The sequence below is a fragment of the Talpa europaea genome, assembly GCF_964194135.1.
Source record: "Talpa europaea genome assembly, chromosome: 16".
In the NCBI taxonomy this organism is placed as follows: Eukaryota; Metazoa; Chordata; class Mammalia; order Eulipotyphla; family Talpidae; genus Talpa; species Talpa europaea.
In genome coordinates this window covers 41,528,675-41,547,687 of record NC_140084.1, presented here as the reverse complement: position 1 = coordinate 41,547,687, position 19,013 = coordinate 41,528,675, and the positions used below count along the sequence as shown (strand labels likewise).

General features: G+C 54.8%; 2 protein-coding genes across 2 annotated transcripts; one reads left to right on the top strand and one right to left on the bottom strand.

Annotated features, from left to right (window-relative positions):
* Nucleotides 1-13,521: 13,521 nt before the first annotated feature.
* On the top strand, nt 13,522-15,429 carry SYCN (syncollin; the record flags this gene model as incomplete). The annotated part of the gene is made up of 2 exons (XM_084256911.1): nt 13,522-13,916; nt 15,372-15,429. 2 exons carry the CDS (start codon nt 13,522-13,524, stop codon nt 15,427-15,429), a joined length of 453 nt encoding a protein of 150 aa, XP_084113037.1.
* Nucleotides 15,430-16,101: 672 nt separating this feature from the next.
* NCCRP1 (NCCRP1, F-box associated domain containing) lies at nt 16,102-18,622 on the bottom strand (the record flags this gene model as incomplete). Its single annotated transcript, XM_084256910.1, has 6 exons — nt 16,102-16,242; nt 16,369-16,507; nt 17,021-17,116; nt 17,676-17,727; nt 17,807-17,869; nt 18,325-18,622. 6 exons carry the CDS (start codon nt 18,620-18,622, stop codon nt 16,102-16,104), a joined length of 789 nt encoding a protein of 262 aa, XP_084113036.1.
* Between the last annotated feature and the right edge of the window lie 391 nt (nt 18,623-19,013).

Below are 19,013 nucleotides of genomic sequence, written 5' to 3'. Positions count from 1 at the left end.
TTCTCATCTTGCAAAACCGAAACTCAGTGCCCATTGCACAATTCCCCATCTCCTCTCTCCCCCCAGCCTCCAGCAACCACCGTTCACTTTCTGTGTCCAAGAATCTGCCTTCTCTAGCTCATCTGGTATTTGTCTATTTTGCAAGTGAATTATTGCCCTCCACATACTGTCCTAAGGCTCATTTATACTGCAGCATGGGTCAGAATTTCCTTTCTTTTTAAGGCTGCATAATATTCCACGGCATGGGCATACCACAGCTTAAGCATCCATCACAGGAAATGGAAAATGTGGGTTGTTTTAAGCTACTAAATTTGTGCTACTTTGTTCCAGTAGTCATAAGAAAATAATCTATTGGGGGGGGGAATGTCCAATTTCAGGTAAAGTTTAGTAAAAGTGAAGATGATTTTTTTTTTTTTTTTGGTCCTGACAAGTTCATTTCCTGCCCTGAAATCTTATGCTGGCACCCTCATCTGCACAGGGGAGCCTACAGCTCACACACCTAGGATCCTGTTTTTGGGGAAGGCAAGAGGCCAGTGTTATCCACCCAGTATTGAAGGCCTGGATCTCAGTGAGGCTGTTGTCATCTGACCACAGGTGCACAGAGGATGCAGGAAATGTAGCCCAAAGCAGTCTCCACCTTGGGTTCTGAGGAAGGAGGAGCAAAAATGATTTTGGTGGCTAAGGCAAGCCAGCCGCCAGATTCCCTCAGGGGACTCCTGAGGTGGGCGGGTGAGACCACAGAGAACTCAGCAAGTTTCCTGGAGAAGCTTAAGACCCCTGAGGCAGGTGGTGGGGGGGTTCAGTCGTGGGTGTCAGGCAATGCAGTCTGGCCTCGGCATGATTTTGCTGTGTAAACTTGGCAAGTGTCTTAACCTCTCTGAGCAATGGCTTCTTGGTTTTCAGGGTGAGAAAGAGCATGGTGACACACTGGCTCCCGTGTGGGGAGCCTCCAGGACAGGGAGGTGCTGGGGGGGCATCGTCCCTGTGCTCACTTTGCAGTGGCTGTTGCCACCCCTTGGAATGCTGTTCCCGGAGGTCCTCAGGGTTCCCTCTCTCCCTCCTTCAGATCTTCGATCAGATGTCAGCTTCTCTTCTGGCCTCAGAGCGTACAACCCCTCCTGCCCTCCCTCCAACTCTGTCTTCTCCAAAAATCTTAATTGCTGACGTCATATCTAATGACACACATTTAATGCTCCAGCGGGTGGACTGGCAGTGCCACAAGGGGCAGGGAGGTGGGTGGGCTCTTTTCCACAGCAGGACGGCAACTGCTCAGCAAATATTAATACATTCTCGAGCCAATGATTGACTGACTGAATAAATAAATACGGGAATTCATTGGTCACACTTAGTGGGTTCCTTTGAGAACCTCACCTGTCCCCAGAATCCTAAGCAGGCACGTGCCTTCTCGTCCCAAACTGGTGTGTGTTGGGGTGCAGGGGTCACCTGCTCTTTCTTTACATTCTGCTGTCTCAGCCTCACTGACCACCTCTCCCCAGCCCACAGCGGCCTCTCCCCGGCTGGTTCCCTCCCCTAAAGCAGTCTCTTCCTGGAAATGCTTCCTGGGTATCTCCTCACTACTTGGGTAGCCTGCAGAAAGGTGAGCCCCCATCTTCAAGTCCACCCCATCCTGGCACTTGTGACACTCCCCCTTGTGGGGCTGAAGCGGCTCCAGCCCTGAGAATTGCCCTAATTGGAGGGAGGCATCAGTTTCCCTCCTCCAGGCTCACCTGGCCCGGCCCGCACAGCTCCCCCGAGCTGGCACTTCCCCTTGCATTGCTGTCAGTCAGCCATGCCCGCCTGCCTTGCCCAGCCGCCTGCCTGTCCAGCGGCACGCGGAGCAGAGGCAAGAATATATCCAAGATGGAGCAGGAAATTCAGACATAGTCGCCAACAGAGCGGCGGACCCGGGCCGGGGGTGGGGGGTGGTGGAGACGGATACCAGAGGGTCAGACAGACAAGACTGAGCAAGAGCCTTCGCACCAGGCCCAGCAGGTGCCACATCCTCCTCTCAGTGAAAGAGGCTCCAGCCAGGAGCCTGAGGAGGGTGAAGGCCACCTATGTGCGCCCCCACAGTGGCTGCTGGAAGCCTCCGTGACCTTCAACCTCTTCTGCCTCCTCAGCCGGGACCTGACATGCGTGGCCAGCAGAGACCTGTGTGTCTGAGCTGAGACCGTCGCCCCTGTGCCGCCTCTGAGACATTATTTACGTCCCAACTGACTTTCCTGGATTATTGCATACCAATAAGCCCCCCAAAGATGCTTCATCTTGTGCTTTTTGTACAATGTGTGAAAATAAGCAACTGGGGACACTGACCCTGCTGGTGTGTGGCTGCCTAAGGGACTGGCCCCTGAGGGTGTGGATGTGCGAGGAGGGGAGAGACAGGTGGAGGGAGAGGCTAGGAGGGGAAGGGGGTGGTGTGATAGAAGGGGTGAGTAAGGGTGGAAGGGCCACTCGGTGCGCTTTCAGCTGCAAGTCCCAGAACTTTCATTGCAAGGCTTTGAACAGCACAGTCATCATGCCAAGTCACAAGATGTCCAGAGGGAGGCCAGGTCAGGTCAGCGGGAAGACGGCTTTATATGCATCTAGGGTCTGTGTCTGCAAGTATTTTTAAGAATATGTATCAGGGGCCTCCCTGGTGGCACAGGGGTTAAAGTCAGTGCTATCAAATTCTCGGGGCAGCCACTGCAGCAGGAGTTTGATCCCCGGCCAGGGAGCTACCCACATGGTGCAGCAGACCTCTCCCGTCTCGCCCGCAGTGTGTTTCAGTCAGTCTGCCTGTTCTGCTCCCCGCTCTGTCTCTGGTGAATCCTCTCACCACCCTCCCATACCTCTGGCCTGCACCCCAGCTCTTTTGTGCATAAATAAGTAAATCCTTAAAAAAAAGAATATGTCTCAGACTAGTGTCTGCGCTTTATCCACTTAACTTCCTGTTGTCTACACCTGGGATGACTATTGTCCAGACACGGAAGAGGGGGAGAAGAATTAGAACAGAGCACCAAAAAGGCTTGCCCAAGGAAGTAGAAGGAAAATCGGGCAAGCTGGGGCCAGTGAAGAAAGTTCTATGGAAGAGGAGAGACAGTTGTCTGGGTCAACTACTGCTGGTAGACCAGACAGCATCAGGCTGAGAGCTGACCAAGAGGATGTGCTGTCCGGAACTGTGGTAGCCACTTTGTGACCATAAGGAAGAAACTAGTGTGAGGATAGCAGGTCTGAAAGATGAGATGAACCTGGATCACTGATATCATTAGTGTGATTTTCTGAATCTGCCAATTCCTGATCAATCTTCCCTGATTGTAATATGAGATTAAAATTCCTGACTGTTTAAGCAAGTTGAGTTGGGGTTTTCCTAATGTTTAAGCAAAGAAAATGCCGATTAATGTATTTACATCTCATACACAATAAGAGGATACTATATGTGCTCAACTCTACACGAGGTGACAATATTTTACATCACACAAGTACTACAAGTACTGAGAAAGTTAGCAAGCATCCACCAAAGTCCCAGGGATGGAAAAGAAACCACTTTTCTAGCAGGTTCTCAGAACCATGGAGAGCAGCCCAGGGGCCCTGCCTGCTCAGCATTGTAATCTGGGTCTTATGGGGGTTCCATCTGGCAAGCCCTTTCTGTGAGTGGTGTGATGTGTGTCATTTTGGGACCATCACCTGAAGGACTCATGCATGCCTCACCTGCCCTTTCTTGTCATCAGAGACTGGCAAAAATCCAGCACTGGCTGCTTTGTCGACCTGGGTGAGGACAGTGACATGCAGAGCCCCAAACTGACCTGTGATGAGCGTGTGGAATGAGAAATAAACCTCTCTGGGTATAAACCCCTGAGATTTTGGATTATCTGTTACCACAGCAAAATACAGCCTGGCTTGATTGATAGGTTCCTTGTCACCACCCTTTTGAGAGTCTATGAAAGGTTCAAAAAGGGGTAGTAGCTGTGATAGGTATTATTTTTATTATTGCTACTGTTACTATTTTATGACTATAGTTGCTGGGCAAAGTCACTGGGGGCCTACCTGGTGGCGCAGGGGTTAAAGTCTCAGTGCTATCAAGCTATCGCCAACCATTATATCACAAGTTCGATCCCCAGCCAGGGAGCTACTCACATGGTGCAGCAGATATGTGCTCCTGCCTCACCCGCTGCTCCCCTCAGCAGTGTATTTCAGTCAGTCTGCCTGTTCTGCTCCCCACTCTGTCTCTGGTGAACCCTCTCACCCCCTGCACCTCTGGCCTACAGCCCAGCTCTTGAATGCATAAATAAACACATGTTTTAACAAAAAGTTATTAAAAACGGTCACTGGGTCAGAACCTCTCTTACTGCTTTGGGATGGGGCCATTGCTACAGCAGAAGAGGGGAAATAAACAATCCTAAACAACAGAGTAGAAGGAGAGGAAGAACTAGCCATGGAGAGGGAGGAGGAGAAGGCCAGCTACTGAAGGATGGAATGAGGTGGAGCTGCAGTCACTGGAGCTGGCAGGTGCAGCAGCCACTACTGAAGTCGGGGGCCCCAATACTACTTTGTGGGCAGAATAATGGTCCTCCACCCATGGCGGGGGGCAAAGCCTGCTGCCAGCTGGCCAAAGAGCTACCTGCCACAGCAGCTTCAGTGGCAGAAGAGAGAAAAAACCCACATGCATTGCTCCTCTTTAAAGGCTCACAGCTGAGTCCCACCCCCTCCCCGGTGGCCCCCTGGCTACCAGGGCAGAGTTCAGAGGCACAGCCCAGGCATATTCCCCTCTAGCGCAGGTGGTTCTGAAAGTCAGAGGGCAGTTAAAAATTGGCTTTTTGGGGTCTCCCTGGTGGTGCAGTGGTTGAGTGCTGGGCTGCAAAGCTGCCCGCAGCCTCTGCAGCACAGGTTCGATCCCCGGCTGCCTGCGAGGGTCCCACATGGCACGCAGACCTCTCCTGCCGCCCGCTGCTCCCCTCGGCAGTGTACTTCGGTCCTTCTGCCTGCTCTGCTCCCCACTCTGGCTCTGGTGAATTCTCTCACCCTCCTGCACTTCTGACTGTACCCAGTGCTTGTATAAATAAGTAAATAAATCTTAAAAAAAAAAAATTGGGCTTTTACCTCCCCAGTGGCGCAGCGGGTTGAGCGCCGCCCTGTGAAGCTGTCTACAGCCTCCGTAGCGCTGGTTCGATTCCCAGCTGGCCAGGCAGATTCCCACATGGCGCAGCAGACCTCTCCAAACTCGCCCGCTGCTCCCCTCAGCAGTGTATTTCAGTCGATCCACCTGTTCTGCTCCCCAATCTGTCTCTGGTGAATCCTCTCACCCTCCTGCGACTCTGGCCTGGACCCCAGCTCTTGTGTAAATAAAAATAAATCTTTAAAAAAAAATTGGCCTTTTATTGCTCTGGCCATCTGGAGGGCCTGGGGGTGCAAAGCCCAGTTGCCCCGGGCTGCTCCACACCCTGATTTTAGAGTATATCGACACTAGTCAATCTAATTCATCCCTTACCTTCTGGAAGTTCTTACCCCATCTTCTCCATAATCACCTTGGTTCCCTGGAAGCCTCCAGGCAATGCCTAGTCGCAGGGATCTGTTCCCATAGTTCCATCTCCTAGGGAATATTGGAGACATTAGGGTAAGTCATTATTTTCATTTCTTATTTTACTGTAACAAATTACTACAAGCCCTGATTGGTAAAATAACATGCCATAAAATTTACTACCTTACTTACTAAGTGTGCAGTTCAGTGCTGATGCATTCACTTTGTTGTGCAACCATCACTAACATCCACCCCATAACTCCTTTTTTTTAAGATTTATTTATTTATGCATATAAGAACTGGGGTACAGGCCAGAGATGCAGGGGGGTGAGAGGATTCACCAGAGACAGAGTGGGGAACAGAACAGGCAGACTGATGAAATATACTGCTGAGGGGAGCAGCAGGTGATACAGGAGAGGTCTGCTTGCCATGTGGGTAGCTCTCTGGCTGGTCGGGGATCGAACTCATGCTGCTGAGGCTGCAGATTACTTCACAGTGCGGTGCCTTAACCCCTTGCGCCACCAGGGAGGCCCACACCCTACAATTCTTTCCATCTTGTCCAGATGAAACTCTATACCCATTAAATAATAACTCTTGTTCTCCCCTCCCTATGCCCAGCCCCTGGCAACCACCATTCTACATTCTGTCTTTATAATTTTGATGACTGTGAACACCTCATACAAGTGAAACCAGATAGTATTTGTCTTTTTGTGATTGACTTCATTCACTTAGCATGCTGTCCTCTAGATTCATCTGTGTTGTAGCTTGTTGCAGAACTGCCTTCCTTTTAATGGCTGTATAATATTCCACTGCATGCATGAACCACATTCTACTTTTCTATTCATCTGCTGATAGACACTAGGTGGTTTCCATGTTTTAGCTATCATGAATAATGCTGCTATGGCTGTATAATATAGATGGTATCTGGACCCTCACACCATGGAGCCTGACGGCTTGGGAAGCCACCACTTCACATAAGAGAGAACACTCTTCATTTGTAGTAAAACCCAATACTACTGTGTGGGCAGAATACTGGTCCTCCAAAAATGTTCATGACTAGTTCCTCGTCCCTGTGAATGTGTTATGCAATAAGGTGAGGGGCGGGTAAGACTGCAGGTGGACTAAAAGCCCCCAATCAGCTAGTATTAAAATTTGGACATGATTCTGAGTATCTGGATGCTCCTTTAAAGTGGGTGAAGGGGCCTCCCTGGTAGCACAAGGGGTTAAGACATAACCTATGAAGCTATCCACAGCCACTGCAGCACGAGTTCGATCCCTGGCCAGGGAGCTACCCACATGGCGCAGCAGGCCTCTCCTGACTCACCCGCTGCTCCCCTTAGTAGTGTATTTCGGTCAGTCTGCCTGTTCCGTTCCCCGCTCTGTCTCTGGTGAATCCTCTCGCCCCCCACACCTCTGCCCTGTACCCCAGTTCTGGTATGTATAAATAAATAAATCTTTAAAAAAATATAAAATGGGTGAAGGGGTAGGAGTGGAGTCCTACCCAGAGTCAGAGGGGGTGATTTGAAGATGCTGTCGTGCTGATTTTGAAGAAGGAAAGGACCAGGAGCCAAGAAAGCAAATAGGGTCTTGAAACTAGACAGTGTAAGGACATAGCTTCTCCCCAGAGCCCCCAGAGAGAAGGCAACCTTGCCAACATCAAGTTTTAGCTCCATGAGACCCACTTCAGGCTTCTGACCTCAGATCTGTCAAATAATAAATCTGTGTTGTTGGTTGCTAGAAACTACTAAGTTTTTAATCATCTGTTATGACAGCAATAGAAAATGAATACCCAGTAGATCCAGGCTTCTCCTCAATCATTCTGTCTTTAAGGTCCCTGATTAATAACAATAATCAAAACCAATACCAACAGTAATAGTCCACAACGAGAGCAGTTTCCACATGTCGGACACAGTCTCGAGCACAAGACACTTATTACCTGATTAATATAGGTGTTAATTATGAAATAAGTAAGCCACACAAAGAAGGTGAAAAACAACTACAAACGTGGGAAAAGAAAAAAAAAAAAGGCTGAAAATTAGCAAGCCAAACATCTATGTCAAGTGTTAGGACAAAGACAGGACCATAAGCTCAAAGAAAGCAGAATGAAGGAATAAAAGCTAAAGGCACAATAGAAACGAATACTACTAATCATCACAAGTATAATAAGATCAAGTTAAAAAAAAGAAATATACAATAGAGAGGTTCTGAATGTCAGTAATTTGAAAAGATGAATAAAACGGTTGCAATTATTACTCAAAGCTAGCATAGCAAAGTATCAAACCATCCAAAGGAGGAAATCCTGCCATTTGTGACAGCAGGGATGGAACTTGGGGAGCACTGTGCTAAGTGGAATGAGCCAGACAGAGAAAGACAAATACTATATATTCTCACTTAGATGTGGAATCTGGGCCTCCCTGGTGGCTCAAGGGGTTAAGCATAGCACTGTGAAGCTATCTGCAGCCGATCCCCGGGCAGGGAGCTACCCACATGGCACCTCAGACCTCTCCTGTCTTGCCCGCTGCTCCCCTCAGCAGTGTATTTCGTCAGTCTGCCTGTTCTGTTCCCCACTCTGTCTCTGGTGAATCCTCTCACCTGCCACACCTCTGGCCTGTACCCCAGCTCTTGCATGCATAAATAAATAATCTTAAAAAAAAAAAGATGTGGAATCTGAAAACAACAACCCAACTCATAGAAACAGCAGACTGATGGGGGGAGGGATGAATAACTGGGTGAAGGGGGTGTCCAAAGGTAAAACTATCCAGCTATAAGAGAAGCCACTTACAGCATGGTGCCTCTGTACAGTTAATAACACCCAACTGTGTGTATATATATATATATATATATATATATATATATATATTTAAGATTTATCTATTTATGCATACAAGAACTGGGTGAGAGGATTCACCAGAGACAGAGTGGGGAGCAGAACAGGCAGAATGACTGAAACACACTGCTGAGGGGAGCAGCGGGCAATAGGAGAGGTCTGCTGCACCACGTGGATCGCCTCCCTGGCCCCAGATCGAACTCGTGCCGCAGTGGCTGTCGACAGCCTCATAGGTTGCGTCTTAACCCCTTGCACCACCAGGGAGGCCCATTACAAGAAAATTTCAATTTTCTTACAATTTCCCATTACAAGAAAAAAAGTAACCTGTGAGGTGACGGATGTTGATGAGACGTGTGGTAATCACTTGCCATACATGCAACTACCAAATTATGATGTGAGACTTAGCACCTGAAATGAAACAAGGCTGGAAAGCTGTATAAACGTAAGCAAAAGTTTGCATAAACTTTCTAAAACTTGAGGGAAAAAGGAAGAAAAAGTGAATTTAGCATTGACCAAACCAGGCATTAAAAGGAAACGTCCCCCAGACAAGCGTCCAAACCAGAAAGCAAAACTCGGTCTGCAGGTACCAGCCCCTCCTGACGAGGAAGGTGACGTTAGCAGCAGTTGCGTCACTTGCCAAAGTCCGCACGTCACCGGCGGGGGATTTGAACCCTCAACTCGAGCACCTGCTCAGTGACTGCGCTGTGGCGCCACCTTGTGAGCCCCTGCAGGCTCCGGGCACCTCAGCTGCCAACAAATCCTGGCCCCACGCCCGGCTCGGTTTCAGGTTTCCTCAGAGACCCTGCTTCCACCCTGGCCTCCCTCTGACATTTTGCTCGAGTTTCTCTTTCAGTCCCCCCATTCCCCTGCGCCTCCCTGGCCGGCTACCTCCAAAGTCCCGCCACCAGCTCCAGGTGGCAGCCAGTTTGGAGTTTCTCGCTTTCTGCCCATGGGAGGATTGGGTGGGTGGGGAAGGGCCTCCCGCTGGCCTCCAGCTGTGGGACTTCCCCCTGGAGCTCCAGGGAGGCGGAGGCTAAGTCTCCCCTGGAAATGCAGGCGAGGGATCTGCCGTTTAACGGGACCCTTCCTCCCCGCTGCTCCCTGCCCGAGGTAGGGGTGTTTGTGGCTGGTGAAGGCCCAGTAGCTGGAACCTAGAATCTTCCAGAGGAGGCACTTCACCTGGGGCAGGTGTGTCTGGGAACATGATCTTCAGTCCTGTCCTTGGCTCCATGCTGACTGACTTGTCTGTGTTGGAGAAGGTTCCAGTTCCTGCCAGGCATCTGGGTTTCACACATTGTCTTGGGAAGCTCCATTTGGCATCCCAGAGATGTTCCTTTTTATTGCACTTGCATTTTTTTAAAAGATTTATTTATTTATGCAGGCAAGAACTGGGGTATAAGCCAGAGGTGCGGGGGGTGAGAGGATTCACTAGAGACAGAGAGGGCAGCAGAACAGGCAGATCTACTGACATACACTGCTGAGGGGAGCAGCAGGCAAGGCAGGAGAGGTCTGCTGCACCATGTGGGTAGCTCCCTAGCTGGTGGCAGGGATTGAACTTGTGCTGCAGTAGCTGGCGCTAGCTTGATTGCACTGTCTTTAACCCCTGTGCCACTAGGGAGGCCACAGATTTTTTTTTTTTTAATTAGAAGTTATAGGAAATACACTTGACAGCCACTGAGCAAACTGGAATATCAATACAGAAAATTCTAGATGTAAAGAAACACCAGCGACACAGGCAGTCTTAAAGACCAAAGTCCTTAGTGGTGGTTCCCAAATCTCAGGGGGCACCAGAATCACAGGCTGGTGTTCAACGTTCTGGTGGGTTCTACCCTTAATGGAACTGCGGGGGCTGGGGTGGAGCCGAGAAGGTACATTTCTAATAAGCTCCCAGGGGGTGTTGATGCTGTTGTTCTGGGGACCATCCTTTGAGAACCACTGTTCCCAAGCCTCCTGGTTTGGGCTGTTTTGGAGGGTCAGGTTAGCTCTTAAGAATTATGGACGAGGGCCTCCCTGGTGGCCCAGGGAGTCTCAGTGCTATCAAGCTATCACCAGCCACTGTGACATGGGTTCGATCCCCAGCCAGGGAGCTACCCACATGGCGCAGCAGACCTCTCTGTCTCCCCGCTGCTCCCCTCAGCAGTGTATTTTAGTAGATCCTCCTGTTCTGCTCCCCACTGTCTCTGGTGAATCCTCTCACCCCCTCCCTGCACCTCTGGCCTACACCCCAGTTCTTGTATGCATAAATAAATAAAAATAAATCTCAAAAAAAAAGAATTATGCGCTAATGATCCCATTCCGTGACAGTATTCCACACGGTTAAGGAACTCTGCTGCAGGGTGCAGTTCGTGCTGATCTGAATTTTCCAGGTTTTATGCAACAGACAGCGTTTCGTTTAAATTATGTGCCGCCGGTAATGTCTTTATGTTCAGGGACCTACCCTGATTGAGAAAAACACCCCCTTTTTTCTTCTAGTGGCAATTCCATGAGTTGACCGACCTCTTTCTGGCCTAGTGAAAAAAATGTGGAATCAAGGTGGTGCGCTTTAAGGAGAGGACATTTTTCTTGTTATACAAATCAGAATCTATCAGCGTATATATTTAAAAAAATCCCTGCCCTTTCTTCCTCTTCCTTCCCAGCGTCCTTTGCACTGCCCCTGTTAGCACTCCTTCGGGTTCTGTTTGAATTATTGATTTGCTGTCTGCCTTTCTCCAGGGCTCACGCGTTCCTCAAGGGCAGGACATGGAAGAAAGGGCAGCTATTTGAAGGAAAAAATATGTGTAATAAGATGTTTATTTTTCTACTATTTGTTGAGTTTGTGTTAATAGCTGTTTCTGGATGAGGATGCCGGGGTGTGTGTGTGTGCGTGTGTGTGTGTGTGTGTGTGAGACAAACATGTCATATGGGGCCTAGGGTTTGCATGTGTGAAGTTTCGTGGGGTGTGATTGCAGTGGTTGAGGACTTGGGGCTGGTGGGTGCTGAGGTGTGTGTGATTGATTATCTTGGGGGGCATGTCTGAGGCTGCATGTCACACTGTCTCCACTCTGTACAGTTCTTTGGGGTTCGCCAGTGGGCATCAGTGCCCGGAGGTAACTGACTTGGAGGGGTGTCCGCAGCCCCTTCCCAGTGTGTACCTGGGATTGTGGACACTGTGCTGCCACCCTGGGCCCTGCTGGGTTCTCTCTGATGCCAGCAGTGCCCTGAGGTCCCATGGGCTCCCCTTCCTGTCCCTGGCTCTGCCTCCCCATTCCATGTCACTGTCTGTGTCTGCAGCTCATCACCCTCCTGGGGGGTGGGGCCCTAGGTGACTGCCCCTGATCAGCTGACCTGTCTTTGTCTGGGGGCCCTTGTAGAGCTGGAAGGGAGAGGCTGGTGTCCCTGAGGTCAAGGAGGCCCTCTGGGAAGTCAGCGGCTGGAGATTAGATATCACAGGGTCAAGAGAGGAAAGGAGAGAGATCTAGGTGTGCTCTGGAGCAGAGCCTGGCTTAGAATCCTTACAGGAGTCAGAACAGCACCTGTTTGTGCAGCACCTGCCGTGTGCTGGTTCTGAATGTCATGCTCTGTGTGTTTACATCGTGGGTACTCAGTAGTGTATATAAAGTACTTACATTTGTAAACTAGCAACCATGTGTAGATTGTATTATGAAAGCCATTGTATGATGTTAGTTACCCTTTATAGAATAAAGCCATTTTCTATTATCCTCTTGAAGGCTGGAGGAAACTGAAGCTCAGAAAGGTGAGTTCACTTGCCCATCGTCACTCAGCAAGCAAGTGAACCTCCTCTCAAGTGTTTCCAGCCTTGAGTCTTACCCACTGCCGGGTGCCTGGCCACAGAGAAGGGTGGCATCTGGGGGGAGAGCGGGGACCGGGAGGGAGTAGGGTTAGCTGAGTGCAGCCTTGTGAAGGGGCTTCCATAATGACAACGCTGCAAACGCTGGCATGCACTTAGCAAGGGGCCTCGCTCCGAGCTGCTACTGGATTATCTCATTTGCTTTTTATACCAGCATCCAGCGCTGAGTACCTCCGTTGTGGCCACGTGGCTGAGAGGTGAAATCCTTTACAAAAGCTCACGGAGGAGCTAGGATTTGGCCCCAGGCAGTCCGGCTCCTTCTGCTGTTTCTTGATCCAATATCCTTTGTAATCTTCACAACAATCCTGGAGTGTAGGAAGACTTGAACCCTTGTCAATCTGAGCAGCTCATCCACTCTTGGCCTCGATCTTGTCTGGCAGGAGGCCAGAAGCTCCCCGCGGGGTGCCCACCAGCCTGGGGCTGCACCCTCTGCCCTTCCTCTGGCTTGTTTAATTTCTCTTTGCTGATTAGTAAGTGCTGGTTGCATGTCACAGGAATTGTCTGTTGTTACCCAGATGAGTTTTGGAGTTGTTTTGGGTTGTTTCGTTTTGTTGTTGACGATACAAAAGTTTTAAGTCTCTTGCAGTTCAACAGGTCTTCTGTTTATTTCACGGACGGAAGATTTACAGCCCTGATTTAAGAAAAATCTCCTGGACCCTAGTGAGTGCGAAGTGGGGGCTGGAAACCTCCTTTCTCTTGGGCTCCCACTCTTAGGCTGCTCCTCTGAGAGGGGGAGGGTTGCCTGAACTCTTGTCCATTTGCAAGCACTCTTTATATATTACAGTTGTGAACTCTGTTCTCCCAAGTGTTGCAAAATCTACCTGTCCCCGCCCCCCCCCTCCTTTTGTACATCGCCTTGCACAGGTGTTATGCAAAGAAGTCTTGTATTTAACAGATTGGGGGGGCACAGCGTCCCTCCCCATTTCTGCCCCCCCCCCTTTCCTTATCTCCAGCTTCTTCATTCCCAAGGTCCTGCATCCGGCAGGCAAGGGAACCAGCCCAACCTCCCTCCCCCTTCGCGCCCCGCAGCCTCCCCTCATTTGCAAGGCGAGTGGTTCCCGTCCTAGTCAAATGCCTGCCTGCACCTGTTGCCCCCACGCGCGCTCCAGAACGCGCGGCACCTGGCGCCAGGCCCATCCCGCTGAGTTGCCCTGAAAGCTGACTCAGTTGCATGCAAACCCGGCCAGGGCGCTGGGCTCCCCAGCTCGGCCAGGAAGGTCTCCCCGCTCGCTCGTGGGGCGGGCGGCCCGCTCCCCCGCCCCCTCCCCGTCCGCCCGTCCTTATCTCGCAGCTTCTCGCTTCCCACGGACGGGCGCATAAAGGCGCGCGGGGGCAGGGCCCGGCAGTGCCGCCATGTCCCCGCTGTGCCCACTGCTGCTGGCCCTGGCCCTGGCCGCCGCGCCCGGCGTCCGAGGCGGCTGCCCCGCGGCCGCCGACCTCAAGCACGCGGACGGGACGCGGACGTGCGCGCTGCTCTTCGACAAGAGCGACCCCTACTACGAGAACTGCTGCGGGGGCGCGCAGCTGGCGGTGGAGCCCGGCGCCGACCTGCCCTTCCTGCCCTCCGACTGGGCCAACACGGCCTCCTCGCTCGTGGTGGGGCCGCGCTGCGAGCTCACCGTGTGGTCCCGGCGCGGCAAGGGCGGCAAGACGCGCAAGTTCTCGGCGGGCGCCTACCCGCGCCTGGAGGAGTACCGCCGCGGCGTCCTCGGGGACTGGGCCGACTCCATCTCCTCGCTCTACTGCAGGTGCCTGCGCGCCCCCGCCCCGCCCCGCCCCGCCCCGCCCCGGCCCCCGCCCCCGCCCCCGCCCCGGCGCACCCACCCTGGGCTCACGCTGGCCCAGACTCCCCAGCCCCCGACCCAAGCTGGGAGTTCTGGCCGTCCCCTTCCTCTCACCGGCACCCCCTCTCGCAAGCACCCCCGCCCCCAGGCTCCTTGGATCCCACAGACCCACCTCTGCCTTTGCCCAACCCCAACTCCAGCGCCTCCTCTGAGATGGCTCCTCTCCAGCCACCCTGAGCCCCCGGCTGCTTGCCCACCCACTGGTGCACTTCCCAGCCGGGCCAGACTAACTCTGGGTGGCCCAGCCTGCCTTGGAGATGGGGAGTCATCCACCCCCTCACCTTTGGGCCCCCAGAAGCAAAGCCAGCCCTATCCTACATCTGAAATCATCAGATTCCAGCACTTCAGGCCTCAAGATCCCAGACCCAGTTCTAGGAACCCCCTATCTAGCCCTCTGCGCCCCCCACCCCCACCCCCCAGTCCCTCTAGATCAATCTCCATCTCAGCCCCAGAAACCACCTTCAGAGCCCTTGTTAAAGTTCTGGAGCCCCCAGGCCCCAACCTTGGTGGGCCTGAGCCTACTCTGTGCACACATATCTACGCTCACACACCCCGGGATCCTAGATCTTGCCAAAGCACCCCTCAAAACCACCCCACTTACCCCATTTCTCCCAAGAGCTCTAAAAGCCCCAGCCCAAGCTCCCAGGCAGGATGCCTACCTAGCTCCTGACCTTGGAGCCCAGCCCCAGCCCCCCACCCCATCTCAGACTTCTAGAACCTCCCACACTCTGGATCTCTGAGCCCCTGGCACTCCCTGATACTTTTTATTTTGTTGCAGATGCTACTGATGCCTTAGAGCGCCCTCATCTGTCCCCCCCAGAGTGCTGAGCCCCTGGGGGCTGCTGGAGTCCCCGAGGCCCAGGAGCGCCTTTCTGTCTGTTTTCCCCACTGCCTCCCCTGCAATACAGCCTTTGTAAAGTTGTCCCTGTCTGCCATCTGCTTGTGATTGGGACCAAGTCCACACAGAACCGGGCCAGAAGGGATGAGGACACGGTGGCCGGTCCCGGGATTCTGCGTGGGGTTAGGTGTGCCCCAAGACACCCCCACAGTCACGTGGGACTTGCAGTGGTGTCCTGGGTGACTGTGAAGCACTGAAATGCTTCCCACCCCTTTTGGTAGCCCTTCCCTGCCTGCCCTCCAGCTGCTCTGGCCTGCCAGGGACAGACCACCTCTGCCTTCATGCAGGGGAGAGCAGGAGGCCTTCAAACACCAGACCAGATTAGGGCCTGAGCCTGCGGTGTGATCTGCCCAGAGCCCAGGGCTCACGGGCTGTTAAATACTTTCAATCTCCCCAATTGGCACGTTTCTGAAACTTTGAATTTGCAATCTGCCCACTGCCCCCCCCCCCCCCACTTCCAGGCTGATGTCTCCTGATGGACGCCTCGGGCTGGGGCCTCTGGAGGAGTTAGAGAAATGAGGAGACTAGCTCAGGAGGATGACAGCTTGGGGATAGAGGGGGGAGAGGAATTCAGGGCGATTCTGAGAGTTAAGAGACGTGGGAGAAGAGGTCAGCAGAGATGCCAAGAGGCCGTATATTAGGTTATGTGAAGAGATCAGCGGTCAAGGAAGTGCAAAGGCCCCGGGGTTGCGAGGCGCTGGAGGATCAAGGATTGGAAAATGTGCCCAATGGAAATGCACAGAGTGAAGTTCTAAAGACTGGAGACCAGGGAAATACTCAGCATCCTCGGGCACTTGTATTCAGTCAGTTCTTAAAGATTTATTGAACACCTACTTAGCACTGGCTTAGGAAGAAGAGGCTACTGCCCTCCCAGAGCTTGGAGATGGCAGGGCAAGTGGCAGAGTCATTCAGTGATATGTGAAGATGTCAAAGTCACCAAGGGCCAGGCAGGGTTATACGGGGCCTCAAAGGTGGTGAGGGATGTAGGAACAGCAGGAACGGGGAGGCACTGAGGAAGCACAGCAGAGGCAAAGGCTCAAGGAGGTGCTATGGGCTCAGGGGTGCTTAGGGAACAGGGAGGTGCTAAGGGTTCAGGGAGGTGCTAAAAGTCACGGAGTTCTCAGGAAAGGGGGGTGCTAAGGACTCAGGGGGCCGTCAAGGGGTGGGTAGAGGGGACGAGCGGCCAGCCAGTCACTCCCTGAGCTGCACAGACACCGAGGAGTTTGTCGCCCTTGTCCGCAGCAGCCCAGCAGGCTCCATCCGGTTCTTGGTCTTGTGCAGGAAGTGGACGAAGCGCACGCCGGAGCCATACTGGCGGAACACGTGGGACACCTAGGGCAGCACCCGGGGTTCGAAAGAAGCCCTTATCAGGGGTCCTGGGCCCCACTGGCCTCCAGCCTCCCGCTGTGAGCTCCTGGGACGTGGACACAAGTCTGGGCCCTGGGCTGGGAGTCTCACCTGGAGCCAGCAGCCCTGGGGGTCTCGCCCAGAGGTCCGAGGGGCCACGTGGTGCTGGGCGATGATGGAGCGGCGGTCAGCGGCCAGCAGCCACACGTGCAGCTCGTAGACGCAGACGTCCAGGTGGCTGTTCTCATACCTGGGTGGGTCCAGGCCTTCAGCTGCCAATATCCCGGGCCCGACCCCGGGCCCCCATCACCTGACTGGCATCTACTCTGTGCCCCTGGGCTGGGGAGTGCTGGCAACACAGCAGTGACTGGGACAGCCCCACGCCTGCCCTCCCGGGGTTCAGAAACCAGTGTGTATGGGGGAGACAGGTCACTGGGCTGTGGGAATGGTCAGGATGGGGAGGGGAGTCCGCAGCCTGGAGCGTATGGAATCTGACCTAGCAGGTAGTCAGGGAAGGCTTCCAGGTGGAGGCCGCGTGTAACTGGCTCTTAGAGGACAAGGAGGGAGTCCTCCCTACAGCACAGAGGGGCAAGCGCGCCTGAGGAAAAAGAATGGCTTAAGCCCGGCACACCTCAAAGCCGAAAGGCTCAGAGATTCAGAGAGAAGGGGCCAGAGCGAGTGGGGGGCCTGGTTCCCAGGGAGCAGGTGCCCCTGGGGAGGAGCTCAGTCTAAGACAAGCTTTGCACGCTGGGGAGGCACCTACCAGTCCATGACCGTGATGTCCGGCTGCTCATCGTCCAGCAGCTCCTCCCACAGGCCCTCGGCCAGGAGGTTGATGCACTGCTGCTTCACCGTCCAGCTGTGAGAGGGGCGTGGGGAGGCGGGTCTGGGGCCTGCTGGGATTGCAGGGCTTCTCCCAGGTCCTCCCGGCCGCGGGGAGCAGGGGATCTGGCTCACTGTCCCCTGGCAGCTCCATCAAGGGCTGCCGTGTAGGACTCAGCTGCCGCCCGCCCCTCTGAAGAGCTGCACTCTGAACCCCGTGTTGCAGGGGAAACCAGGTTCAAGAAGGAAAGCGACTTGCCTGACCAGGTCAAGCAGCTAAGAGGTGGCAGAGCCTCCATCCCAATGGGGCACGGGTGGCTCTGAGCCCGAGGGACACCGCCTCCCCGCCGAGCAGCAGCAGGGCTGTTAATGCTGGTGGCGGGGTGACCCCTCCGGAGGAAGAGTCGAGAAATGGGAACAGCAGCTGCTGTTGCCTGGACACCTACTATGTGCAAGCCAGGACCTACACTGTGAGTTTCCTGAACATTCTGGCTCACGACCAACCATTCACAGAGCAGAATACCGAGGCCCAGCGGGGCAAAGTCAGATTCCCAGGCCCCCCAGCGAGGCAAGCCACAGGGGTCCCCGCCACTCACCTGAGGTTCTGCTGGAGGTCCTCCGTGCCAATATACCAGCCCTGGAAATTGCCTGCGGGCGCGGGAGCAAGGGGTGAGGACAGGCCGGGTCTCCACCCCCCTCCCCTCGGGGGCCTGCGCCCAGGGCTTACCCAGGCTCTCCAGAGGCTGCTGGGTGGGGCCGGTAGGGGGCGCCGGCTCATAAATGTTGATGCCTGAAGTGATGGGGGGCGGAGGGGGGGGGTAGCATCAGCTCCACAGGTGGGTGCCCCCTGCACCTCCCCAGCCCCGCCCCAGGGCGCGCGCTGGAAAGGCAGGAGCCCGCGCTCTACCGACCGGGCCGGACCAGCCGGGCAGGGCTGCATGAGTCAGGCGGGGAGGGAGCCCGGGGGCGCAGAGGGACGGCGCGCACGGGGGGAGGCACCGCGGTGAGACAGGCCGGGAGAGGCGCCGGCAGAGACGAGACTACGTGGGCAGCAGGAGGGGCAGCAGGAGGGGCAGCCGGGCTGACAGGGGGAGACAGGGCCGCGGCGGAGACAGGGAGCGGCAGGGGTGAGGCGGGCTGGGGGGCGGGCTGGGGGGCGGGCAGCGAGAGCCACAGGGGGCGCGAGCCTGGGGAGGGGCCCGGAGCCGGCGTCTGGCGTCTGGGGCCGGCCGGGCCGGGCCGCACCTTCGGGGTTGGGCGAGCGCAGCAGGTTGCGGTACAGCGGCCGCCGCAGGTAGAGCAGCTTCCAGGTGAGGCGCGGGGGCAGCTCCAGGCCCTCGCTCGGCGGCCCCCACTCCTCCAGCAGCAGCTGCCGCGCGTAGGCCTCCGACGGCGGCTCGGGCTGGGGGAGCGCGGGGGGCTCCGGGGTCATGGGCGACGGCGGGGGCGGCGGCGTGGGCGGCCGGGGGGGCTCCTGGAGCCCCGCCAGCTCGCCGGCCTGCTCCCCGCCGCCGCGCGCCGGTCCCTCCTGCGCCGCCGCCATCCCTCGGGTCTGGGTGAGGATCCGGCTCCTCCGCGGGGCTCCGGGTTCACCGGGGCGGGGCGCGCGGCCCGGCCTTTAAGAGAGGGGTGTGCTGGGGGCAGGATCGGCTCCCAGGCCCGCCTCCCTCGAGCCCAGGAGGCCAGGTCCTCTCCTTCCCCCAGGAATCTGGGGCCCCCAGCTCCCGCCTCCCTCAGTCCCCTCCTCTCCCCAGAAGGCAGGAATCCAGGCCCCAGCCCCTCCTGGTTCCCAAGCCGCCTGCCCCAATTTCCCCAGGGCCACCTGAGGAACCGGCGCTGGCCCTGGAGCGGGTGTGACAGATGAGCTAATGCCAGGGCTCCCGCTGGTAATGAGGCCCGTCCACCTCATTAAGACTCGGCATGGCAGGATTAAA